Source organism: Schistocerca gregaria, chromosome 8 (assembly GCF_023897955.1).
Source record: "Schistocerca gregaria isolate iqSchGreg1 chromosome 8, iqSchGreg1.2, whole genome shotgun sequence".
Taxonomy (NCBI): Eukaryota; Metazoa; Arthropoda; class Insecta; order Orthoptera; family Acrididae; genus Schistocerca; species Schistocerca gregaria.
In genome coordinates this window covers 438,179,039-438,206,431 of record NC_064927.1, presented here as the reverse complement: position 1 = coordinate 438,206,431, position 27,393 = coordinate 438,179,039, and the positions used below count along the sequence as shown (strand labels likewise).

At 44.2% G+C, this 27,393-nt stretch overlaps 1 protein-coding gene across 1 annotated transcript in view; it reads right to left on the bottom strand.

Moving 5' to 3' along the window:
• Positions 1 to 25,306, bottom strand: part of LOC126285232 (serine protease inhibitor I/II-like) — a 109,647-nt gene extending 84,341 nt beyond the window's left edge. The window contains exons 1-2 of the mRNA XM_049984530.1: positions 25,222 to 25,306; positions 989 to 1,039 (exon numbers count right to left, since the gene is read on the bottom strand). Coding sequence (XP_049840487.1) covers positions 989 to 1,039; positions 25,222 to 25,285 — 115 coding nt within the window. The 5' untranslated portion in view covers positions 25,286 to 25,306. The remainder of the gene's footprint in view (positions 1 to 988; positions 1,040 to 25,221) is intronic.
• Between the last annotated feature and the right edge of the window lie 2,087 nt (positions 25,307 to 27,393).

Below are 27,393 nucleotides of genomic sequence, written 5' to 3'. Positions count from 1 at the left end.
CCTCTCCTCTCTGAAATTCAGGGAGAATCAAACTACCTGTTCACCTGTATTTATCATTTGCTGCTTATCGCATATAAACGAAATAAACTGCGTTTTACAAGAGCGGTTTTCCTGTGAAAATAGTTTCCGTCTCTGAGAGAAGGCTTTTCTCCTTATACTGGCCCGCATCTCGTGCTCGTGCGGTAGCGTTCTCGCTTCTCACGCCCGGGTTCCCGGGTTCGATTCCCGGCGGGGTCACGGATTTTATCTGCCTCGTGATGGCTAGGTGTTGTGTGATGTCCTTAGGTTAGTTAGATTTAAATAGTTCCAAGTTCGAGGGGACTGATAAACATAGATGTTAAGTCTCATAATGCTCAGAGCCATTTGAACCATTTTAACCTTATACTGTTTGAGATTCAAACTAGCTACATGAAGACAGAACGAAGAAACGGGGAGGAAAACGTACACGCGCGCACTTGTATGGTGAACATTACCATACAAGCTATGAAAGTGTTAGTTCTAACCCAGGATTTCCAAGGTGCAGGTCTGCTGGATGAGTACACTCGTCAATATGGCCCTTTCAATAGTTTAATTAAAACAGCTTTGTGACTGATGTTGCAGGGAATCCAGTGCTGGGGAATATCCGCTATCCAATCGCAGTTTTTTCTCAGACGCTGCATTGTGACTGTTTTGCCTGCTCTGTACGGGCATGCAAGACTTTTCAAGCATGGCTCGCTGCACTCTGACAATATTCACCTCCCCCCCCCCCCCACTCACCCCCCCTCCCTCCACCGAACTCTCACCACTGCAATCCTCCAGTCACAGAGTTATTTTACTCGAGTTATTTGAAATGGGAGGTAAACAGGATTTGAACGGCAGAGGTAGGAAGAAAGGGGAGAAATCGCTATTCGGTACTCCGGTCGTTTATTATAGGACAGCAGGTGGACTGTGCTTACCAGCTGACAGTTCACACATAAGTGCAAGATTATTTTAGTAAATGCATAATTACCATCTTCGGTCGGCGGCGGTTTCTTCTGGGCCGGTTTCGGCGGTCTCGCCCCTGTAACATGCCCAAGTCATTACAGATACATGAATTTGGTTGTAACATCGGTCCCTGTGTGTAGTTGGTAAGCTTTCTACAAAAATTGCTTTCAGGCAGATACAATTATTTCACATTATGATACAAACATGACACTGCTCATCCACAACAAAACAGAATATACACAAATCAGAAAAAGTTTTGCATCACCTCGGTTCCGAGAGTTCCTTAACGTGTACAGAAAACTGGAATAGAGATCAACATAAACATCATTTCCGCCCTTTTTATTGCTCATTAAAACTATACATTTCATGTTGTACCACCATACAGTGAGACCTTCAGAGATTGCTGTACACACCGGTACCTCTAATACCCAGTAGCATTTCCTCTTTCATTGATGTATGCCTGTATTCGTTGTGGCTTACTATCCAAAAGTTCGTCAAGGCACTGTTAGTACAGATTGTCCCATTCCTCAACGGTGATTCGGCGTAGATCCCTCAGAGTGGTTCGTGGGTCACGCCATCCATAAACAGCCCATTTCAATCTATCCCAGGCACGTTCGACAGGATTCGTGTCTGTAGAACATGTTGCCCACTCTAGTCGAGAGATGTCGTTATCATGAAATGAGCAATTTACAAGATGTGCACGATGGAGATGCGAATTGTCGTCTTTGTAGACGAAGCCTCGCCAATATGGTGCCGATATGGTTGCACTATCGGTCGGAGGATGGCATTCACGTATCGTTCAGCTGTTATGCAGCCTTCCATGACCACCAGCGGCGAAACTCTGAGCACATAATGGCACCCCAAAACAGCAGGGAACCTCCCCCTTGCTTCACTCGCTGGACAGGGTATATAAGGCGTTCAGCCTGACCCGGTTACCTCCAAATACGTCTCCGATGATTGTCTGGTTGAAGGCATATGCGACACTCATCGGTGAAGAGTACGTGATGCCAATTCTGAGCGGTCCATTCGGCATGTTGTTGGGCCCATCTGTACCGCGCTGCATGGTGTAGTGGTTGCAATGATGGACCTCGCCTTGGACGTCAGGAGTGAAGTTGGGGATCTTGCAGCTTATTGCGCGCATTTTGATTCGTAACACGAAGTCCTGTGGCTGCACGAAAAGCATTATCCAACCTGGTGGCGTTGCTGTCAGGGCTCCTCCGAGCCATAATCCGTAGATAGCTCTTTGGCGGCCTGAGAGAGGCATGTCAGCCTCAGTTTCTGTCCCTCTCTATCTCCTCCATGTCTGAACAACAACGCTTTGGTTCACTCCGAGACGCCTGACACAAAGCAACAACGCGGATGCGATCAATCTGCGGTATTGCCCATCTAGGCATGGTTAAACTAAAGACAAAACGAGCCGTGTCCCTCCTTTCTGGTGGAATGACTGGAACTGCCGGAGTCCCTCCGTCTAATAGGCGGTTGTTTACATCTGTGGGCGTATTTTTAGTGACATCTCTGAATAGTGAAAGCGACTATGTCTGTGATACATCCACAGTCAACGTCTATCTTCAGGAATTGTGGGAACTGAGGCGATGCAAAACTTTTTTTGGTGTGTGTAAATCACCACTGAACGAGATAATTAATTTACAAACTATGCTATTTCGCCTGCACTAACCTAAAACAGCCACGAACCTATAAAATAAAATGCAGTTTTACATGTATTTGTGCCGTGTCGAATGGAATGTGTCTCTTTCCCGTGGCCAGGGACTAATGTTTGGTATAATGCTGTGCTGGTATACAAGAGGGCGTGCCGCTGGGGTCGAGTTGGAATAGCGACGGGCTGAGTGCACGCCAGTTGGTGCACGCCCTAGACCGGGGAGCCGTGTTGCAGCCAAGGAGCTGTCTGAAGGATGCTGCCAAAGGCCGTCGCGCCGGGTACCGCAGTTTGCGCACAAACAACCCTGTGGAGTGATTGCGGTTTGCCAGAGGACGGTGATTCCAGTGGAGATGGAGAAAGAGGTTTTTGCATTGTACTTCAGCTGCTGACGACTGCATTTTCGTGGTTAAGTGATCCTATATACACTACTGGCCATTAAAATTGGCACACCAAGATGAAATACATATGATAAACGGGTATTCATTGAACAAATATATTACACTAGAACTGACATGTGATTACATTTTCACTCAGTTTGGATGCATAGATCCTGAGAAATCAGTACCCAGAACAACCACCTCTGGCCGCAATAATGGCCTTGATACGCCTGGGGATTGAGTCAAACAGAGCTTGGATGGCGTGTACAGGCACAGCGGCCCATGCAGCTTCAACACGATACCACAGTTCATCATGAGAAGTGACTGGCGTATTGTGTCGAGCCAGTGGCTCGCCCACCATTGACCAGGCGTTTTCAATTGGTGACAGATCTGCAGAATGTGCTGGCCAGGGCAGCATTCGAACATTTTCTGTATCTAGAAAGGCCCGTACAGGACCTGCAAAATGCGGTCGTGCATTATCCTGCTGTAATGTACGATTTCGCAGGGATCGAATGAAGGTTAGAGCCACGGGTCGTAACACATCTGAAATGTAACGTACACTGTTCAAAGTGCCGTTAATGCGAACAAGAGGTGACTGAGACGTTTAACCAATGGCACCCCATACCACCACGCCGGGTGACACGCCAATACGGCAGTGACGAATAAACACTTCCAATTTGCGTTTACCGCGATCTCGCCAAACACGGATGCGACCATCATGATGCTGTAAACAGAACCCTGATTTATCCGAAAAAATTACGTTTTGCCATTCGTGCACCCAGGTTCGTCGTTGAGTACACCGTCGCAGGTGCTCCTGTGTGTGATGCAGCGTCGAGGGTAACCGCAGCCATGGTTTCCGAGCTGATAGTCCATGCCGCTGCAAACGTCGTCGAACTGTTCGTGCAGATGGTTGTTGTCTCGCAAACGTCCCCAACTGTTGACTCAGGGATCGAGACGTGGCTGCATGATCCATTACAGCCATGCGGGTAAGATGCCTGTCATCTAGTGATACGAGGCCGTTGGGATCCATCACGGCGTTCCGTATTACCGTCCTGAACCCACCGATTCCATAGTCTGCTACCAGTCATTGGATCTCGACCAACGCGAGGAGCAATGTCGCTATATGATAAACCGCGATCGCGATAGGCTACAATCCGACCTTTATCAAAGTCGGAAACTTAATGGTACGCATTTCTCCTCCTTACACGGGGCATCACAACGTTTCACCAGAAAATGCCGGTCAATTGCTATTTGTGTATGAGAAATCGGCTGGAAACTTTCTTCATGTCAGCACATTGTATGTGCCGCCACCGGCGCCAACCTTGTGTGGATGCTCTGAAAAGCTAATCATTTGCATATCACAGCATCCTCTTCCTGTAGGCGAAATTTCGCGTCTGTAGCACGTCGTCTTCGTGGTGTAGCAATTGTAATGGCCAGATTAGCACTGCATAGACTCTATTGGTTAACGAGGAGCGTTCAGTACGTAAAGCAACACATATTTCTCTGAAGGGATATTGGTGTTATTCAGGAGTCCAATATGTCTCATTATTCCCCACTCCTACTTTTCAACATAACCTCCGCTGAATGCGACGGTCTTACCCCACCTTACTGGGAGAACCTACATGTCCGTATGGTACCTCTCTACCGGTCGACTTGGAGCCAAAGTGAGGGAGGCCCTCTAGAGTTCTAGAAGACTGTCGCCATGACTTCACTGGCTGAGTGTGGGATTGAGGTTTTTCTTCAGAGGAGAGGTGGTGTGGTGCTATTGCATGGACCGCATGTTTGTTTCCTGTTCGAAGTGATGAACCCATTTTCCAGACAGACACGATCAGCCTCTTAACGCGCAAGAAGTTCCGCACATATGGCCCTCCGTTGCTCTTTGTGGTCTTCTGTGAGGCGGTGAAGAACCTTGCGAACATAGAGCTTTGAGTACCCCAAATGGTGGAGGAATGTGTTATCAATACCAATAGAGACATCCAGTTGTGCAGTGGGGTGTCTGACTATGATGCGTCGATCACCTCCAGTGAGGGTGAGCGCACGTTCCAGAATTGCAGGAGTCACAGCTGTGGGCGAACAACTGGCACAAGAGAGATCGGACGCATTTGCTAGACCTTGTGGCGATGATGACAGATGCCTCGCCCAACGACTCATTATCCTTTTCATCACCGTATTCTGCAAGAGCCTACGACTATCTGGAGGATTTCTGGTTTTACCCCCAAAGATAACATTATAGCAGTTGTCTGCTTGGAGCGCACGTTCTCATTCTTTCTTTGGGCCTCGTCCCGCTTCAAAGAGGGGTCGGCTGTGTTATTACGGATTTGGCAGTGTTAGCTGCAGAGGGTGGCTCGATGCACTTCCTGCCGCCATCCCGAACCCCCCGGGACGCAAGTAGTGTACCCCTGTCTGTGTCTAGTGTAAGCCATGAAATAGTGCAAACTGTTTCAAATGTCTGTGAATCTTGTAACTGAGGCGGAACGTGGGGACCAGCACGGTATTTGCGTAGTGGGATGTGGAAAACCGCCTAAAAAGCACATCCAGGCTGTCCAGCATACTGGCCCTCGTCGTTAATACACCTTGAGGATTCGCTACGGGGCCCGCTCGCCTATCCGAGTGCAAGAAGCAAAGCATTAGCGCTCTCGGCTACCCTGGAGGGTTTCTTGGAGTGCGCGTTACAGACGCTATTTTCAAGGCAGCCTATAGCGCCGCCACCTACCGGAACTTCATGAAACTCTACGCTTATATCTCAGGAACTTTGCACCGCACCAAAAAAAAAAAAAAAAATTTGTAGCGAATAAATATGAAAGTAAATTAAATTTCCTGTAAAACTGTCTCGTGCATATTTGTCGAATTCCCAACGGTTTTCGGGATAGACGTACTTCAAAATCGAAGATTTTCTTTCGGTCAAACATTTCCAACGATCGTTTCTCTTTTTAACTTTATATATAATTTTGGTACTTTATCTTCAAAAGCAACAGAATTTCGAAGTTGTTCACTGAATTTCAATGTTCCTCTAGAAATGACTATGCTGAGAGCCTGTTGTCTTTTAACTCCTGTAAATTGCAATCATTATTAACAACACTTTACGATGGATATAAGAAAATTGCAATTGAAAGACAACACTTCTTTATTGCTATAGCTTTCATTATATTTACCATTCATACAATGGACTAATAGTAATTCAAAAATGAAGAAACTGTGATCCATTTTTTGATCCAGGCTCATTCATCTTCGTCATCAGTGAAGCCGTCGTTCAACGAAATCGATAAAGTATCGATGTCATCGTCGATCGTCGTCACCTTTTCCTGACTTTACGTTGCGACTCCACTCACGCAATTGCCCTTGCAATTAGAGCATGCGACAGAGCAGTTTAACCACTCTTTTCTACAATCACACTTGCCACTGTCACAACCTTTCGTGAATCGGCAAAAAATCATCTTCTAGATTTCGTCAGGGGCAGCATCCAGCTCCGAAAGTTCCGCAAATAGTTCGTCATTCCTTCTCTCCCAACAACAATTCAGCGCCCACCATTAGATACCTCCCCTAACTACAGATGTACTTGGTGGTACGGCCGGAATGCATGCGGCCCAACAGCTCCCTCAGTTGGAAAGAGAATTGAGAGATCAGGCTTCATGTTTCCAGCTGCTTCGATAAATGATTTGTAGCGAATTTCGTCGAGTGATTTTTCTGTGACTGGAGCGCCATACCGAGAGAGTAATCATCATCCCGGCTGCCTCAATGGAGTCAGGGAAAGAAGAACAGTTAAGTAGATATCTAGGTTGCACGTTGTGTGATTTTGGACTTCTGGTACATTTTGACAAAACCCTCTTCACGCTCGCAATATGCTTCGGATGTTGCGTCACAGCCTGTGAATGCTTGTAATAATAACTAATGGGTGTTGACCTTCATGTTCAGCTTCAGCTCCTACTGCAGCGGTTGTAAGAAACATACACTCCTCTTCTAAGTTTTAACAGCAGAATGTGGCGATCAGTTGAGATTTTGTCTAACAAGAAAACAGACAAGTCGACGTTCTCTCCAATAACAGCAACCAAGAAATTTAGTGATTTCTTGATACATGTGTTCACAGTATCAACGTCAGCATTACTTGATGCTTGGCGAGTATTTACCCGAATTTCCTGTTGAAACCAAAACTCTGCATCGAAACTTGTGTTCAGTTCATAGTGCTGTGAAATGTGGGAAGAAGCCGAAATTGGCATTTATAAGAAGAAGAACAACACCAAAAAAGCAACAGGAGAGTAATATGTAGGAAATCGTCCACGTTACCTGCCACTGATGATGCCTTGCAGAAAATAAAGGCGAAACGCGTATGCACTAAAATTGTGTTTTATTCAGTTGCTGTCAGACGGTCCACAAGCAAAAATTATCAGTATACCGTAATAACTGATAGCCAATGATTCAAGTAATTTGTTTTGATTCAAAGAATTCAGTGAGGGAGGTTCGAAGATGAAACCTGACGTAAGGATGCTGACGCATGTCTGCTCTCCCTCCGAAAGTTCGGCTTCGTCGTAACTTGTTTGACAAGGTATTTTCAATAATAAACTTACCGCACGCTGCTCTGGCAGAGGCGTGCCCATCCAGCATTATGTCCACTGATAACAGAGAATATATAGTGGACAAAACTTCTTTTCAACCAGCTCCCATCTAGTAGTACGCCACACACCCCAAAAATTACAACAGCAAAAGAAATACGCCGAGACGTACAACTCGACAGCTCGGAGTGTGATGTATTCGTTACAGCTCTAAAAACATCCCTAGATTTCCAGTATATGAGTTGATCAAAATTTATGGTTTACAGGAACTGCGTCATACAACTTGCGTGCGTAGTGCAGCTCTGTGTGAACTGTGACGTAGTCTGATAGAGGAGCATTTATAAAAGGAAGGGTAATAACGGAAGTCTTTTCACTTGGTTTTCCTCTTGTTTTATAGTGCATGTACCTCTGCCAATCCGGGACAGCAATACCTAGCTGTTTGGTAACAAACCACAGGATGGCATGTCGTGCAGGATGTGGTGGCTCTTCTGGGACGTCAGTGAGTGTCAGTCACATTCTGAAGACCTTCCACCGCTGTCTACGTTTCTAGCGGAGCGGAAAAGCTGCGAGTTTTCCAGTTTCAGCAGACGTAGGCATCGTTGTTCCTGTTGGTACTCCTGAATATCAAGATGTTTGGATGGAGTGACATGTTTCATCCCACCCATAGCATGGAAGGTATTTAGCCCGTCCATGGTGCAAATATCCACGCTATAAAAAACAAGTTGGTTGAATGCAGTTGGTTTGTAGGTCAACTGAGCGTAAGAAATCACAGGTATTTCCAATTTTTGTGCTTCGTAATGTGATGATCCGAAACCCATACTTGCTGGAAGACAGATCAAGTTTTTTAGGCGTATTTCCAGTGAAGAAGAAGGAAGATGCCTTTCACTATTGGTGGCAAGAAGCTGCGAAACCTGACAACGGATGTGATGGTATGTCCAACAGCAACACATTTCGACTTTGGTTCATCAGATTTTTTTTAACATATCCTCCTCAAAGGTTTGAAGATATCGGGCAAGAGAATGTATACCCTCTTGGCAGGTAAATGACATAACATATTTCTTTTTGAATATCTTGTCTCTTTTTCTCAGTAACTTTTTGGACGATACTGAGTCACTCTTTTTTCACGTTATTATTTCTTGCTATCATAGCATCTAACACTTTGTAGCCGGTGCCTCTACAACAAATTATTCATACCTAGCAACTGTTGCATCCTGCGATCACGAATATGCGGTCCTCATATCTCTTCAACATTTCTGTTTTTGTAGTTCATACCAAGACTAACTATCTGAGTTAGACGCTACCCCTGACGAAATCTTGAAGATGATTTTTTGCCAATGCACTGAACGGTATTACAGTCCAAGGTGTGGTTGTAGAAAAGCATTGTTAAACTGCTCTGTCACGTTCCCGAATTGCAAGGGCAATTGAAACAACGGAGTCGCAATGTTAAATTTAGGAAGAAGGTGATGACGACGACATCGACAATTTATCATTCTAGCTGGACGACGTCTCCACTGACTACGTAGAATTATGAGCCTCAACGCTTTCGCCTAAAAATATAAATAAAAGAAATAAAGAAACAAAAAAGTTGCCTTGACTGCAAAGGTTTTTCATTTTTTAATTTCAATACGTCCATGCAAACACCTTCATTATATGAATCGTAATAATACACTCCTGGAAATTGAAATAAGAACACCGTGAATTCATTGTCCCAGGATGGGGAAACTTTATTGACACATTCCTGGGGTCAGATACATCACATGATCACACTGACAGAACCACAGGCACATAGACACAGGCAACAGAGCATGCACAATGTCGGCACTAGTACAGTGTATATCCACCTTTCGGAGCAATGCAGGCTGCTATTCTCCCATGGAGACGATCGTAGAGATGCTGGATGTAGTTCTGTGGAACGGCTTGCCATGCCATTTCCACCTGGCGCCTCAGTTGGACCAGCGTTCGTGCTGGACATGCAGACCGCGTGAGACGACGCTTCATCCAGTCCCAAACATGCTCAATGGGGGACAGATTCGGAGATCTTGCTGTCCAGGGTAGTTGACTCACACCTTCTAGAGCACGTTGGGTGGCACGGGATACATGCGGACGTGCATTGTCCTGTTGGAACAGCAAGTTCCCTTGCCGGTCTAGGAATGGTAGAAAGATGGGTTCGATGACGGTTTGGATGTACCGTGCACTATTCAGTGTCCCCTCGACGATCACCAGAGGTGTACGGCCAGTGTAGGAGATCGCTCCCCACACCATGATGCCGCGTGTTGGCCCTGTGTGCCTCGGTCGTATGCAGTCCTGATTGTGGCGCTCACCTGCACGGCGCCAAACACGCATACGACCATCATTGGCACCAAGGCAGAAGCGACTCTCATCGCTGAAGACGACACGTCTCCATTCGTCCCTCCATTCACGCCTGTCGCGACACCACTGGAGGCGGGCTGCACGATGTTGGGGCGTGAGCGGAAGACGGCCTAACGGTGTGCGGGACCGTAGCCCAGCTTCATGGAGACGGTTGCGAATGGTCCTCGCCGATACCCAGGAGCAACAGTGTACCTAATTTGCTGGGAAGTGGCGGTGTGGTCCCCTACGGCACTGCGCAGGATCCTACGGTCTTGGCGTGCATCCGTGCGTCGCTGCGGTCCGGTCCCAGGTCGACGGGCACGTGCACCTTCCGCCGACCAGTGGCGACAACATCGATGTACTGTGGAGACCTCACGCCCCACGTGTTGAGCAATTCGGCGGTACGTCCACCCGGCCTCCCGCATGCCCACTATACGCCCTCGCTCAAAGTCCGTCAACTCCACATACGGTTCACGTGGTTCACGTCCACGCTGTCGCGGCATGCTACCAGTGTTAAAGACTGCGATGGAGCTCCGTATGCCACGGCAAACTGGCTGACACTGACGGCGGTGGTGCACAAATGCTGCGCAGCTAGCGCCATTCGATGGCCAACACCGCGGTTCCTGGTGTGTCCGCTGTGCCGTGCGTGTGATCATTGCTTGTACATCCCTCTCGCAGTGTCCGGAGCAAGTATGGTGGGTCTGACACACCGGTGTCAATGTGTTCTTTTTTCCATTTCCAGGAGTGTATAATAAAAGCTATAATCATGAAGAAGTGTTATGTTACAATTGCACTTACCTTATTTTCATCGTTAAAGCGTTGTTAATAATGATATCAAGTTTCAGCAGTTAAAAACACAACAGGCTCTGAAAACAGCCATTTCTAGAGGAACTTCGAAATTCAGCGAACACCTTAGAAACTCTGTAGCTTTTGATTGGATGGGGATAAAGTGGCAAAAGTGTACATGAAACTGAAGGAAATTTAATGCTCTCTCTCTTCATTTCTGTCAATTTTTCTGTGAAATGATCGCGGGAGACACTAGAAGCATGTGCTTGGCAGAAAGCGTGAGATAAAAATGATTTTTTTTTTCGGAAATAATCGATTTTCAATAAAGTTCATCTGGAAAACCGGTCGGAATATCACAAATACGTAAGGAGACAGTTTTATAGGAAATTCACTGGCTTTCGTTTTATTTAGAACATTTTTTCTACAGTTCTGCGTTCCCGAGATGTAAGCGTAAAACTAAAAAATGAGACATTTCCACCCCCTCCCGCCTTTAGCTCACCTCCCAGAGGCGGAGATCTTTAGTATATTCGCCTTCTATCACGAACAAAGGCCTGAATTCAAAAATTCTGGCATATCTATGCAGTATACACTTCTCTTCCGGCTACTCATTGACTAATTTTTCATAATGGAGTAGCATGGAGAGCTACATCAAACCAGTCTCAGGACTGAAGAGCACAACAACAACAACAATATCAATTTGCATAGCGCATTGGGCCAAAACAAACTTCCGCTGCCAGAGGCCTCAAGTTCTTTGTTTCAACCAAAAAGGTTAGAAACATGAAGCTAGCAACTTGCGCCGTGTGCCATTTGCGGAAATCAAGACACACTGAGCAGCAGGTGTGTATAATACGATTATCTATCGAAATGCAAACGCAGATTTCCATAAAAATCTCACCTACGGATGCACAAACATAAACGGAAAGCCTGCTGTCATTTGCCACAGAAAAATGCTTTAGTTAAACTATTACTTTTGCTAGAAATATGGATTGTTCATTTTCACTCACTAGTTTCCAAGTTTATGTTTATAATTTGTAGATTAACGATGGACAGTTCAAGAAAAAGTTTGTGGATCAAGGTTTTTCAAGGAAATATAGTAGCCCTAAACCAGCTAAATATGGCACAGCATGTTCTGATGTTCTCGCAAAGTTCAGTTCGATCGAACTACAGAGTCATACACTCACATCATAACCCTGCGTTTTTTCATCGTATCTCTCATACATGCAAGGTGTATGTTCCGCTACATTCTGTGGAATTAACTGCAATGTTTCAATGGGTAATATCTATTTATTTGACGGATTTTGATGTCAGGCTTATCTATACTGATGTACACAATCCATGCGTCCATTATATATTTTACTTCAATGTTTCCATTTGAAACAATCCAGTGAGTAAATGTTGTGACTACGCAACAAATTATTCATTTCAAATTTGCAGCACATTAATTCTTTCTTGTGTGCGAATGGTTATTCCGCATTTCACTAATTGTTAGGTTGGAAGATTTTATCTTTACTTTTGGAGCTTCTTATCCAGAAAGTAATAATAACTTCTGGTCACCGCAGGAATCAATATTTACTGCTTATTTTATTCCTTTTTGCTTCTCTTTGATGTTGCCAGATGATATTCCCTCAATCTAGACGCTCAACCTCTTGGCCCTGTTGTTCATATAAAGAGAAAGTTGTACACTGTGTGTGACATAAATGTTGTTGTTGTTGTTGTTGTGGTCTTCAGTCCTGAGACTGGTTTGATGCAGTTCTCCATGCTACTCTATCCTGTGCAAGCTTCTTCATCTCCCAGTATCTACTGCAACTTACATCCTTCTGAATCTACTTAGTGTAGTCATCTCTTGGTCTCCCTCTACGATTTTTACCTTCCACGCTGCCCTCCAATACTAAATTTGTGATCCCTTGATGCCTCAGAACATGTCCTACCAACCGATCCCTTCTTCTTGTCAAGTTGTGCCACAAAATTCTCTTGTCCCCAATTATATTCCTCCCTATTAGTTATGTGATCTACCCATCTAATCTTCACCAATCTTCTGTACCACCACACTTCGAAAGCATCTATTCTTTTCTTGTCCAAGCTATTTATCGTCCATGTTTCATTTCCATACATGGCTACACTCCATACAAATACTTTCAGAAAAGACTGCCTGACACTTAAATCTATACTCGATGTTAACAAATTTCTCTTCTTCAGAAACGCTTTCCTTGCCAATTCTAGTCTACCTTTTACATCCTCTCTGCTTCGACCATCATAAAGTTATTTTGCTCCCCAAATAGCAGAACTCCTTGACTACTTTAAGTCTCTCATTTCCTAATGTAATTCCCTCTGCATCACTCGATTTAATTCGACTGCATTCCATTATCCTCGTTTTGCTTTTGTTGATGTTCATCTTATACCCTCCTTTCAAGACACTGTCCATTCCATTCAATTGCTCTTCCAAGTCCTTTGCTGTCTCTGACAGAATTACAATGTCATCGGTGAACCTCAAAGTTTTTATTTCTTCTCCATGGATTTTAATACCTACTCCGAAATTTTCTTTTGTTTCCTTTACTCCTTGCTCAATATACAGATTGAATAAGATCGGGGAGAGGCTACAACCCTGTCTTACTCCCTTCCCAACCACTGCTTCTCCTTCATGTCCCTCGACTCTTATTAGTGCCATCTGGTTTCTGTGACATAAACATCCAATACAAAAAGAAAATCAGGTTTCTTCAGCAACCAAACTGTTGCTTACAGAAGGAGAGATATCTATATGAAAAGAGATTTTCAGAGCTTCACAGTGTATCTGGTATAAATGAAGAGTTGTCACGTCAGTTTGCCAAGACAACAGGATCGGTCATTCTTACAGATTGTAGCTCAGCTTTGAGGTCCTTTGAACCAACATTCAACCGTTATTCTACAACAGCAAACGAGCTATATCTGATGCTTGATGCCATATCCTAAAATAACGAGTGAATAGTAGCGAAGTGCTGCTGCTGCACCTGGTTTGACAAGTGATGAAATACACTGACGGAAAAAAAACCGGAACACCAAGAAGTATTTGTGCGACACAAACGACCGTTGGTAGGCGTGTTTCAACATCTGAAAGTTAATGTCTGTCCAAATTTCGCGTTAGTGGTGCCACTATGAGGATGCAAATCAAGTTTGCTTTAAATACAGGCTATAACGATCGTGAGCCTTAGTTAACCCTTGAGATTGGACGTTGTGAGTTGATGTTAGTCAAGAATGCCCTTAGGGCGACAACACGTGACTGGGTTTGAACGAGGTCATGTGTTAGGACTATGAGAAGCTGGACGTTCCTTATGCGATGTTGCAGAGATACTTGGCAGGAGCGTACCCACTGTACCTTAATGTAGGGTACCGGTGGTCACGGAAATACACGGTCGCAAGAAGACCGGCTTACGGGCGGCCAAGTGGCTCTACCAAGAGCGGAGACCATCGCATGCGGCATGCCGTTGTGGCGCATCGTGCAGCATCTGCAGCAGCGATTTGAACATCAGTTAGCACCCCATTGACACAACGAACTGTTGCAACTCCATTACTTCAAGGACAACTCCGAGACCAACACCCTGTAGCGTGCATTCGACTGACCCCAAACCTCCGCCATTTCTTACTTCAATGTTGTCAAGAGAGAGCTCATTGGACGCCAGAGAGGAGGTATGTTTTCTGATGCAAGCTTGTTTTGCCTCGTCGCCAGTGAGGGCCGTGTGTTGACTAGGAGGACGCCGACTGAGGATCTCCCACCAACCTGTCTGCGCGCAAACACATACTGGAACTACACCGGATTTATGTTCTAGGGTATGATTTCTTACGACTGCAGCAGCAATCTCGCGGCTATCCCATGCACCCATGACCGCAGATTCGTATGTCTGATAATTAGACTTGTTGTGCTGCCATTCATCAACAGCATTCTAAGGGGTGTTTTCAGACAGGAAAACGCTCGCCCACATACCGCTTTTGTAACCAATATCCTCTACATTGTCAACACGTAGTCTTGGCCTGTTCGATCACCAGATTTGCCTCCAATCGAGCACGTATATGACATTATCGGACAACAACTCCAACGTCATCCGCAAACAGAATTAATTGACCGACCAAGTGCAAAGGCATCCAACTCCATCCCACAATCTGACATCCAGCACCAGTAGGACACAATACATGCACGTTTGCATGCAATATTCTGCTGGAGGCTACACTGGTTATTCACTCGTAACGTACTAGCATTTCACACTTGTAATGGCTTACCTTGCACTTACATTAAACTGTGATCTTTCAGTGTTAATCACATATATTTGTTACCTAGACAAAAGTATTCTCGAAATTTCATTACCTTACATTAATTTTATTCTGGTGCTCCGATTTTTTTTCTGTCAGGCCATAGAAATCCGTTGATTTAATGGGTAGTGAAAATCTGAGTAAATATTTAAACCAAACTTCATTTTACAAGAAACATCATTTACACTTTGTAATTCAGTGTAGTATGACTCATGCTGGAATCCTTTTCTCACAGAAGCAAAAGTAAATGCAGATAAAATAAACTAATAATCATTGAAGAACAGTCAATTAGATTTATCATAATGACAGTGATTAATAAGCTGCGAGTTTGTTTTGTTTGTGAAGTATGTCGTATCTAAGTACATACCCTGATGAGTGGGCTAAGTTTCACACAGGGTTTTATTGGAGTAACTCTCGTCCTGGTCTCCACAAGATAGTGGAAAGTCAACCCCACCACCACCACCACCATCATCACCATCCCCATTCCCTGGCTTCAGTCAGTGCTTTTTCTCGTCTTAGGTAACGCCATCGGTGTGCACTTTCTCACCGATTTCTTTCCGTTTTCTGCTGTGTCTTTGAATTCGAAATGGCTCACTTGAAGGAGCAAACGAACTGCATTGAGTTTTCTTTTAAGCTCCACATAACTGCAGATAAAACCCACTGCGTGCTGAGAGAGGCTTTTAGCGGTCGCAGTTTCAGTTTAGCAAGAATCTTTTTGTGGTTTGAGCGGTTTAGAGGTGGCAGTGGTTCTATGGTGAATAACAAGTACTCGGGCGGAATGTCAACACGTACAGCGCCGGAAACGATAACGTAAGTACGAGAAGTAAGCCACATGGACAGAAGGCAGACATTCCGTGAAGCTTGTGAAATCGTTGTAGTTTCATCATGAACCGAGCAACCTAACTGATGAAATGAACATGAGGCGAAATGCAGCGAAGTTCGTTCCTCGCCTCTGAAAGCCGATCAGAGAGGCCATCGGGTTTAGCTCTGCGCTGAACTGGTAACAACACGTCAAGAAGGTCAAAATCTCTTGTCCAAGGTCATAACAGTCGCTAAATCTCCTCTACAAAAATCAACAAACAGAGATCTCGCGAAACTCAGTTCGCTCTATTCCTTTATGTGAGCCACAGCAGCGCTGAGATTGATGCAGTGTTGTTGACTACAGGAAGGCGTTTGACGTAGTCCCACATTGCCATTGACTTAAAAACCTAAGCGAGCAGCAGATCAGATCTGTGACGGCATTCAAAACCTCCTTGCGAACGGAACTCGACACGTCGTACAAATTCTGCAAATGTAAAGGTAATTATAGAAGTACCCAAAGGAAGTGTCTGTTTAATATACACTCCTGGAAATGGAAAAAAGAACACGTTGACACCGGTGTGTCAGACCCACCATACTTGCTCCGGACACTGCGAGAGGGCTGTACAAGCAATGATCACACGCACGGCACAGCGGACACACCAGGAACCGCGGTGTTGGCCGTCGAATGGCGCTAGCTGCGCAGCATTTGTGCACCGCCGCCGTCATTGTCAGCCAGTTTGCCATGGCATACGGAGCTCCATCGCAGTCTTTAACACTGGTAGCATGCCGCGACAGCGTGGACGTGAACCGTATGTGCAGTTGACGGACTTTGAGCGAGGGCGTATAGTGGGCATGCGGGAGGCCGGGTGGATGTACCGCCGAATTGCTCAACACGTGGGGCGTGAGGTCTCCACAGTACATCGATGTTGTCGCCTGTGGTCTGCGGAAGGTGCACGTGTCCGTCGACCTGGGACCGGACCGCAGCGACGCACGGATGCACGCCAAGACCGTAGACGTGTCGTCTTCAGCGATGAGAGTCGCTTCTGCCTTGGTGCCAATGATGGTCGTATGCGTGTTTGGCGCCGTGCAGGTGAGCGCCACAATCAGGACTGCATACGACCGAGGCACACAGGGCCAACACCCGGCATCATGGTGTAGGGAGCGATCTCCTACACTGGCCGTACACCTCTGGTGATCGTCGAGGGGACACTGAATAGTGCACGGTACATCCAAACCGTCATCGAACCCATCGTTCTACCATTCCTAGACCGGCAAGGGAACTTGCTGTTCCAACAGGACAATGCACGTCCGCATGTATCCCGTGCCACCCAACGTGTTCTAGAAGGTGTAAGTCAACTACCCTGGCCAGCAAGATCTCCGGATCTGTCCCCCATTGAGCATGTTTGGGACTGGATGAAGCGTCGTCTCACGCGGTCTGTACGTCCAGCACGAACGCTGGTCCAACTGAGGCGCCAGGTGGAAATGGCATGGCAAGCCGTTCCACAGGACTACATCCAGCATCTCTACGATCGACTCCATGGGAGAATAGCAGCCTGCATTGCTGCGAAAGGTGGATATACACTGTACTAGTGCCGACATTGTGCATGCTCTGTTGCCTGTGTCTATGTGCCTGTGGTTCTGTCAGTGTGATCATGTGATGTATCTGACCCCAGAAATGTGTCAATAAAGTTTCCCCATCCTGGGACAATGAATTCACGGTGTTCTTATTTCAATTTCCAGGAGTGTAGATAACGTCGGTAGCTCCAAATGACTGTTTGCAGATGATGCGATTTTCTTTAAGGGGAGATACCACTGAAATTTCATCCCGATCGTAGAAAAGGACAAGTGGCTGAAAATTTGTTTCATAACATATCTTGACATGCAGAATTAAGCAGGTAATTCAAATTTGCTAATCAAAAATTTTTTTCGAACATTTGTTTTTTTCAGATCCATATGTGAAATTGTTGGTTATCACTGGCATGTGTGAATAATACGCAGTTAAATCAAAACTGTGCTGACATAAGCTGTCGCCAGCACACCGGTCGCCAAAGATGATGCGCGAAAATCGATAGTAGCTACGGCATGAAGCGGAAGTGTAATGAGAGAGGTCAGTGCCACACCGACAAGCAACACACCGCAAACGCCCTCTCGAGAGCATGTATTTAGCCGCCGCCACTGACGGGGTTGGGGGCATCAGTCACTGACTCACTCTTCCGGTTTGGCGTCTGAGAGTCCACAAGCAAAGCGAGCTCAGTTCACATCGCAGGTTACGACAGTACACGGCGACCAGATTAGTGACTGTAGCGGGACCAGCAGTGACACTAAAGTTTGTAATGGTAGTAAGACTGCAAAAGGACTATTACTGATAAGCTTGTACCACAACACTTGGACTCTAATGAAGATACGTAAATCTTCATACAAATAAAGAACCGTATTTATGCACGTGTGCTTTTGTGTTGTATAAAGAGGATACCGACCGCTCATAACAACTTCCTATCCCTTGCTTCCTTGCGGTACAAGATTCTACAAAACTACCCGACATCTTAGTTTACACTACAATCATTTTCAAATATAGCTTCTTCTCTCTGATTTTTGGCATCATCAGTATTTCTACGAACTTTATATTTTTTCGAATATTTTATTTCAGATTGCTACAATGCTCTATTGTCCCTTTTTGCTGATGCTTGTGCTGTTTGATAAGCATATTTGAATCCCAATTTTGTCAATTTTTTTCTAAAATAACTCTGTGAGAACCAACATTATGTTCACAAACACTGATAGAAGCCGCTACTTTTACCCTCACTGTAGAAACTATGGTCTCTTTGGCACACCTGTTCCATATAATACTGTGTAAACTCTCGCTAGCTGCGAGCAGTGGTCCCTCGGTTTGAGGCGCCATATCGCGGATTGCGTTGCCGGAGGTCAAGTCCTCCCTCGGGCATGGGTGTGTATGTTCGTAGCATAAGTTAATTTGAGTTAGTTTAAGTACTGTGTAAGTCTCGGGACCGATGTCCTTGCTGTTTGGTCCCTTATGAATTCACACACATTTGAACATTCGAGTAAACCTCCCTCTGCGTGCTTCAGTACATTATGCGTCTCAGCTATCGTCCGTCACCATGTGTTATTTGCTTCCTTACACTACTGGTCTTTCTCTTGAACGAGTTGAAGTGACAGAAAAGTGTGTTCACATTACAATCTATACATCTACGTCTACCGCTACACTCTGCAAGCCGCCTTATGATGTGTGGTGGAGGGTGCTTTGATACCACAGTCACTCCCAATCCTTCCTGTTACAGTCGCTAATGTCTCCCGAGAAAAAATGTTGTTGTTAAACCACCGTGTGAAACTGAGTTTCTCTGATTTCAGATTCATGGCCTTTTCGCGATATATACGTAGAACGAAGCAATATATTGGCTGATTCTTCTAGGAACGTACGCTTTCGAAACTGTAACAACAAATCACAACATGATGCAGAATGCCTCTCTTACCAATGGAGTTAACTGAGCGTCTCAGCGATGTTTTCGCCCTTACTGAATGAACCTGTAACGAAACGCGCTGCTGTTCTTCGGATTTTCTCAATTTCCTCCATCAATTCTATCTTGTACGGATCCCAGACTGGAGAACAATATTCAGGCATTCGTCGAACAAGGATTTAGTAAGCTCTTCCATTGTGGAGGTCTGTAATAAGCCTAACCTGCGAATAATTTTATGTGGTCGTTCCACTTCTAATCGCTACGTATGCATACTCGCAAATATTTTATGGATGTGACAGCTTCAAATTATTGTTCCACAATCGTGTTAAATGTTGTAATGGTTTTTAGAGCTTCTCTGTATACAACACCATAAGCCACGAAAAGTCTCATATAACTTCCGATATTATGTAGTAAGTCATTTCTACATATAGTGAAAAGTAATGGTCCTATAACAATGCTGTCAAGCACACCTGACGTTACACTTACACTGAAGTCTTCTAGCTCATGAGAATTTTCTGTTAGCTGCAAAGTATTCAACCCAGCAACACATTTGGTCTGACATTGAGCGCCTCCGTATAGGCGGCAGTGTGGAACTGCCTCGAGAGCCTTTCAGAAGTCAAGGAGGAAGGCATCTACCTGGACTATTGTACCTACTACTTTCGGTGTCTCGTAGACGAACGGAGTGAACTGGGTTTCACACGATTTTTGTTTTCGGAACCCAATGTAGGGAAGCAGCATACTCATGCCTTATAAAATTCACATCAGTCTTTCCATTGTGTGCCAGCCTAGTCCACTGTAACTAGCTCTGACGTCATAAATATTGCGCAATACTTGAAAAAGAAGTAAATAACCTGAAACGTTTCTAGCATGTCAGGAGTAATACAAAATCAATATGTGTTGAATATCAGTTCAATAACTTTAACCGTTTTCGAAATTTGGATGTTTTTCTATAAAAATCATTGGCGCAACAGAAAAGAGATAGAAACTTAAAAATTTATATTTAGATTCCTTTTGCATAATAATTTAGTAGAAACAGTATTCTGGATCTCACAAATTAAAATTTTAGTTGAAATTCATGATTTTCTGGTTTTTATCTTAAAAATTAAGGAAGCAAGTTAGACTAAATTGGCGAATAAATAAAGCTAGGATGTTTAAATTTAAGTAGAAGTGAGATCCGCTATAATCATAAAGATGTGAGAAGTTTCAACTGAATAACTATAAAACTATAGCGATAGCGTATCTCCAAAGGGAAAGTTCATAGCTCGTCTACTGCCTGTAGTGTAATTAAATTAATTATCTCGCCCAAAATATTTGACTTAGCCAGGTCAGACTTTTATTATGATTACTTAGCTGTGTGCTGATTGCACATTTAAACTGAGAGCTTCATCAGCCATCAGCAAAGGAAGAAATGATTTATTCGATAACTTAAAGTGGTGCATTACTATCCCAGCGGCTAGTCGGGAGAGCAGATTTGATCAGGCGTTCCCTTAGCCGTCCACACGGCGGCTTTATATGTAAGAACGCTGCGCAAGAAAAGGAAGGCCCCAGTTCTCTCCAGACGCTGATTAACGAATCACCTGTGCCGGGAGTCGCGTCGCGTCGGTATTGTTGATATAAACAGCCTCGGATGCAGTAATAAGTTACTCGGGATACGCAAATCATGAAATCGTTTTCTTGTGAAGTGCTAATTTTGGGATGATGTTAATGATCTATCTTTAGTTTGCGTATGTCGTATTTTCACGTACCACTGCAGGACATACATTTGATGAACATTATCATCAAATTATGGCGAGCATTCACTTAAACATTAATTGAACAGTTACAGTGGCATCAGCACATTAGACTCTGAAGTGCTCTGGTAGTTGGATTGTGTGAATTCTTTTTGGTCTGTGACTTTCAGATTATAGTGAACATTTTAGGGAGAATGGTTTTTGATTATGAACCCCAGACAATCTCCTAATTCCTCAGAGCTATAAGCTGTAGCTATAAACGTATTTCTCTGATGAAGTGGGCACTAGGAATTCTAATTACAGGTTTCACGTTTTGCTAATCACTTTCTGGTTGCCAATATTTTAATTAGAGAGCCAGTGTTAAGAACGGCACACAGCATAAATACAAAACATTTATTCTATTATTCCACCCGCCGCCCCACACCAAGTTAACTTCAACACAGGGGAGTTTCTGTCTCCAAAAATGTTATAATATTCGATCATAAAGTGTACCTCTAACTTGTACAACATACCAGCGTCAGAGGTTCTTTGACAATCCTTCTTTAAAACGAAAATCACCTACGTTGAAAGCAAATTAAAGGAACAGAAATGAAATGAGCAGGTGTGAGAAAAGTACCAGTCAGGCTCAGAGGAGAAATCCCTGGAACTATATTCCTGTATAATGTTGATAACAGCACTTCTAAAAATGGCATCATTTATTCAAAAATCCACGTTTGAGCATGCAGTGTGTCTCATATCATTAGGGTTAAAATTATGAAGATGGTGAGACAACTATGAAGTGTAATCATGAAGGATCAACCACAGTTAAACCAAGACCAGTCGGTTTTTTAGGTGGGCGGTTTTTTAGGTTAGAGGGTCTCGGGAAAACATGAGAAGGGCCTCAGTCACAAATGGTGCAGCCCAAACACAGGAAGAACGTAGATACCGGAGCCATCGGTATAACAGTTGTAAATTGTCGTAGATGGGTTGGGAAAGTACCAGAGCTCCAAGCACTAATGGAAAGCACTATTGCCTAAATCGTTATAGGCACTGAAACGGTTCTTGAAGTGGCGTGTTTGATGCTGTTAGAAGTATTTTATCTTGTCACAAAATTGAAGTTCCTGTGAGTTTGTATGGGCAGAGGTCATTGCTGGCAACCGGAATAAAATAATAATAAGATTCTTTTACCATCTTCCCAATTCAGATGATACCGTTGCTGAAAGATTCAAAGAAAACTTGAGTTTGAATTCAAACATGTACCTGACTCATACGATTATAGTTTGTGTTGACTTTAATTTACCCTCGATATGATGGCGAAAATACATGTTTAATTCCGGAGGTATGCATAAAACATCACCCGAAATTGTGCTAAACGCACTCTCTGAAAATTATTTCAGGCAGTTAGTTCATGAGCATGCGCAAATAGTTAACGGTTGTGAAGACACACTTGACCTCTCAGCAACAAATAATCCCGAGTTAAGAATTAGCATCAAAACGGATACAGGGATTAGTGAACACATGGTTGTCGTAGCGAGACTGAATATTGCAACCCCCAAACTCTCCGAAAATTAAAGAAGAGTATACCTATTCAGACAAGCAGATAAAAATTCACTTGAGGCCTTCCTGAGAAACAATCTCCACTCCTTCCAAATCAATAAGTATAGAACAGATGTGGCTCAATGCAAAAAAATAGAATCAGCAGCAATTGAGAGATTTATAGAAACTAAATTAACAAACGATGGAGCTGATCCTCATTGGTACACAAAACGGGTTACAACACTGCTGTAGAAACAACGAAACAAGCATGACAAATTTAAACAGACACAAAATTCCCAAGATGGGCGATCTTTTACAGAAGCTCGAAATTTAGAGCAGACTTCAATGCGAGATGCTGATAACAGTGTCAACAACGAAACTTTGTCTCGAAACCTGGCAGAAAATCCAAAGAGATTCTGGTCGTATTTGATGTATGTCAACGGAAAGAAGCAAGCAATGGTTTCTCTGAGCGATTGCAATGGAGATACTATCGAAGACATTGCTGCCAAAGCAGAGTTACTAAACACAGCCTTCCGGAATGTCTTCACAAAAGAAGAAGGAGTAAATATTCCAGAATTCGAATCAAGAACAGCTGCTAAACATGAGTAACGTAGAAGTAAATATCTTCCTAGTAGTGAAGCAACTTAAATCACATAATAAAATTAAGACTGTACACCAGCTAGGTTCCTTTCAGAGTATGTTGTTGCAATAGCTCCAAAATTAACAATCATATACAGCCGTTCGCTCGACAAAGGATCCGTACCCAAAGACTGGAAAGCTGCACCTGTAACACCAATATTCAAGAAAGGTAGTAGGAGTAATCCACTTAATTACAGGTCCACATCATTAAAGTCGATATGCAGCAGGATTCTGGAACATATATTGTGTTCGAACATTATGAATACCTCAAAGAAAACTGTCTATTGACACAAAGTCAGCATGAGTTTACGAAACATCGTTCTTGTGAAACACAACTAGCTCTTTATTTGCATGAAGTGTTGAGTGCTATTGACAAGGGATTTCAGATCGATTCCGTATTTCGGGATTTCTAAAAGGCTTTTAACCCTGTACCACACAAGCGGCTCGTAGTGAAATTGCATGCTTACGGAAAATCGTCTCAGTTATGTGACTGGATTTGTGATTTCCTGTCAGAGGTCACAGTTCGTAGTAATTGACGGAAAGTCGTCGAATGAAACAGAAGTGATTCCTGTCGCTCCCCAAGGTAGTGTTATAGACCCTTTGCTGTTCCTTACCTATATAACCGTTTTGAGAGACAATCTGAGCAGCCGCCTTAGGTTGCTTGCAGATGACGCTATTGTTTATCCACTAATAAAGTCATCAGAAGATCAAAAGAAATTGCCAAACGATTTAGAAAAGATATCTGAATGGTGCGAAAATTGGCAGTTGATCCTGAGTAACGAAACGTGTGAGGTCATCAACATGAGTGCTAAAAGGAATTCGTTAAACTTCGGTTGCACGATAAATGGGTCAAATCTAAAGGCCGCAAATTCAACTAAATACCTAGGAATTACAATTACGAACAACTTAAATTGGAAAGAACACGTAGAAGATGTTGTGAGCAAGACTAACCAAAGATTACGTTTTATTAGCAGGACACTTAGAAAATGTAACACACCTACTAAGGAGACTGCTCACACTACGCTTGTCCGTCCTCTTTTAGAATACTGCTGGGCGGTGTGGGATCCTTACCAGATAGGACTGACGCAGTACATCGGGAAAGTTCAAAGAACGGAAACACGTTTTGTATTGCCGCGAAATATGGGAGAGAGTGTAACAGAAATGATACAGGATTTGGGCTGGACATCATTAAAACAAGTTTTCGTTGCGACGGAATATTCTCACGAAATTCCAATCAACAACTTTCTCCTCCGAATGCGAAAATCTTTTGTCGACACTGGCCTACATAGGAAGGAACGATCACCACGATAAAATAAGCGAAATCAGAGCTCGTACGGAAAGATATAGGTGTTCATGCTTTCTGCGCGCTATACGAGATTGGGATAATAGCGAATTGTGGAGGTGGTTCGATGAACCCTCTGCCAAGCACTTAAATATGATCTGCAGAGTGTCCGTGTAGAGGTAGACGTGGATGACCTGAGGTACTGACGGGCAGGGACAGTGGTACATTAAGGAGAGTTGTAAAAAATCACATGATCACTTGAAATCGGCATAACGAATGATCCGTGATGACCCGCAAGTGACTGCGCGAGTGATGGAATGGACAAATTGATAGGACACATTGTTAGGCAATAAAGAACAGTTAATTTGGTATCTGAGGGAACTGTGTGAAATAGCGGCAGGAGGGATACCGAGACTTTACTACAGTTAGCAAGTTCTGTTGGTTGCAATAATCATACAGTGACAATCTTGTGTTTGCATCAGTTGAGAGTGCTGCAGGATAGCGGATGACCAGGAACAGCACAGAGTAAGCTCCGCCAGGCACTGTACAGTGCCCCGCAATTATGTACAAGTCATGGTGACGACAACATATGAGGCGCCGACGTGGTAAGACTGGGGAGTGTGGCTAAGGAAACATTTACCGTCTGTTTTATGCTGCAGGAAGAAGTGTCATACAATGGCTGCTTCGCTTTATGGTCTAATATAAGTGACGTCGCGGTAGCGAAGTACTTCAAGTATAAGAAAGAGCCGTTAAGATGGTAGTCCTAACCTGGACCAGCGGCTGGACAGCGCTTTTGCAAGGAACACGTCAACCTCAGAACTCACCCGGGTCTGCCTCGACCAATACGACGAAGAGGATCAGTCCGCAAAGAGCGAGCGCCAGCTTCATGGTGGTTGCTGCGTCGGCGCTGGTGACGAGGCAGTCGACTGCCCCAGGCGCCGCGGTGGCGCCCTATATATCGGCCGGTCGGGCTTCCCCACCCCTCTGCTGCTGCGTTTATGGCTGCAACGGCGGAGGGAGTGGTGTGGTCGCTTTTCGCATAAATGTACTCACATCGATAAACTGCTATTTCTTCTCGGAGAAACCCTCCACTGTATGTCTTTATTCTTTGTTTGGCTGATACAAAATTATGAGACAAAGACGGTGCTTGTTAATATGGATGACTTTTGTAAAGAGATGTTTAAACAAGATTGTTTCCTTTTTTGAAATGGAACACTTACTTTCACAATGATTTTCGATAGTTGTTGAGAACGTTAGTATACCTCTATCACCCACCGGTATTTGTAATGAAAGCCTCTGTCGATATAACAGCGTGGGAATGAATGCTTCCAGTTCTCAACAGAAGAAGATCTACATCTACATCTACATCTACATCCATACTCCGCAAGCCACCTGACGGTGTGTGGCGGAGGGTACCTTGAGTACGTCTATAGGTTCTCCCTTCTATTCTATTCCTTTCTCGTATTGTTCGTGAAAAGAAGGATTGTTGGTATGCTCCTGTGTGGGCTAGTCTCTCTCATTTTATCCTCATGGTCTCTTCGCGAGATATACGTAGGAGGGAACAATATACTGCTTGACTCTTCGGTGAAGGTATGTTCTCGAAACTTTAACAAAAGCCCGTACCGAGCTACTGAGCGTCTCTCCTGCAGAGTCTTCCACTGCTGTTTATCGATCATCTCCGTAAAGCTTTCGCGATTACTAAATGATCCTGTAACGAAGTGCGCTGCTCTCCGTTGGATCTTCTCTATTTCTTCTGTCAACCCTATCTGGTACGGAGCCCACACTGTTGAGTAGTATTCAAGCAGTGGGCGAACAAGCGTACTGTAACCTACTTCCTTTGTTTTCGGATTGCATTTCTTTAGGGTTCTTCCAATGAATCTCAGTCTGGCATCTGCTTTATCGACGATCAACTTTGTATGATCATTCCATTTTAAATCACTCCTAATGCCTACTCCCAGATAATTTATGGGATGAACTGCTACCAGTTGCTGACCTGCTATTTTGTAGCTGAATGATTAGGGATCTATCTTTCTATGTATTCGCAGCACATTACACTTGTCTACATTGAGATTGAATTGCCATTCCCTGCACCATGCGTCAATTCGCTGCAGATCCTCCTGCATTTCAGTACAATTTTCCATTGTTACAGCCTCTCGATACACCACAGCATCATGCACAAAATGCCTCAGTGAACTTCCGATGTCATCCAAAAGGTCATTTATGTATATTGTGAATAGCAACGGTCCTATGACACTCCCCCGCGGCAGACTTGAAATCACTCTTACTTCGGAAGACTTCCCTCCATTTAGAATGACATGCTCCCTTCTGTTATCTAGGAACTCTTCAATCCAATCACACAATTTGTCTGATAGTCCATATGCCCCTACTTTGTTCCTTAAACGACTGTGGGGAACTGTATCGAACGACTTGCAAGATGATGAAACCCGCCACTGTTGTCTGGGGCGGAAGTGTGCTAACACAATACAGTTTCGCTTCGTTTGCCTAGTGGAAGAATTTTCCAGCTTCATTAGTAGAAGGGGAAAGTGAAGGAATATGTAGCAAGGATTGCACATTGCAAAAGAGCTTCCTGCAAAATGAAAAGAACAGCTGCTAACTTTCATAAACGTAAAGCGTGAGATCATGAAAAGGTTCTACGTCTACATCTACATCTATACCCGGCAAGCCACCTGAGGGTTCTCCCTTCTATTCCAGTCTAGTATTGTTCGTGGAAAGAAAGGTTGTCGGTATGTCTCTGTGTGGGCTCTAATCTCTCTGATTTTATCCTCGTGGTCTCTTCGCGGGATATACGTAGGAGGGAGCAATATACTGCTTCACTCCTCGGTGAAGATATGTTCTCGAAACTTAAAGAAAAGCCCGTACCGAGCTGCTGAGCGTCTGTTTTTCAGAGTTTATCTATCATCTCCGTAACGCTTTCGCGATTACTAAATGAAAAGCTCTGAAAGGAGCTAAACTTGGACAGTTAGGAGGAGAAAAGG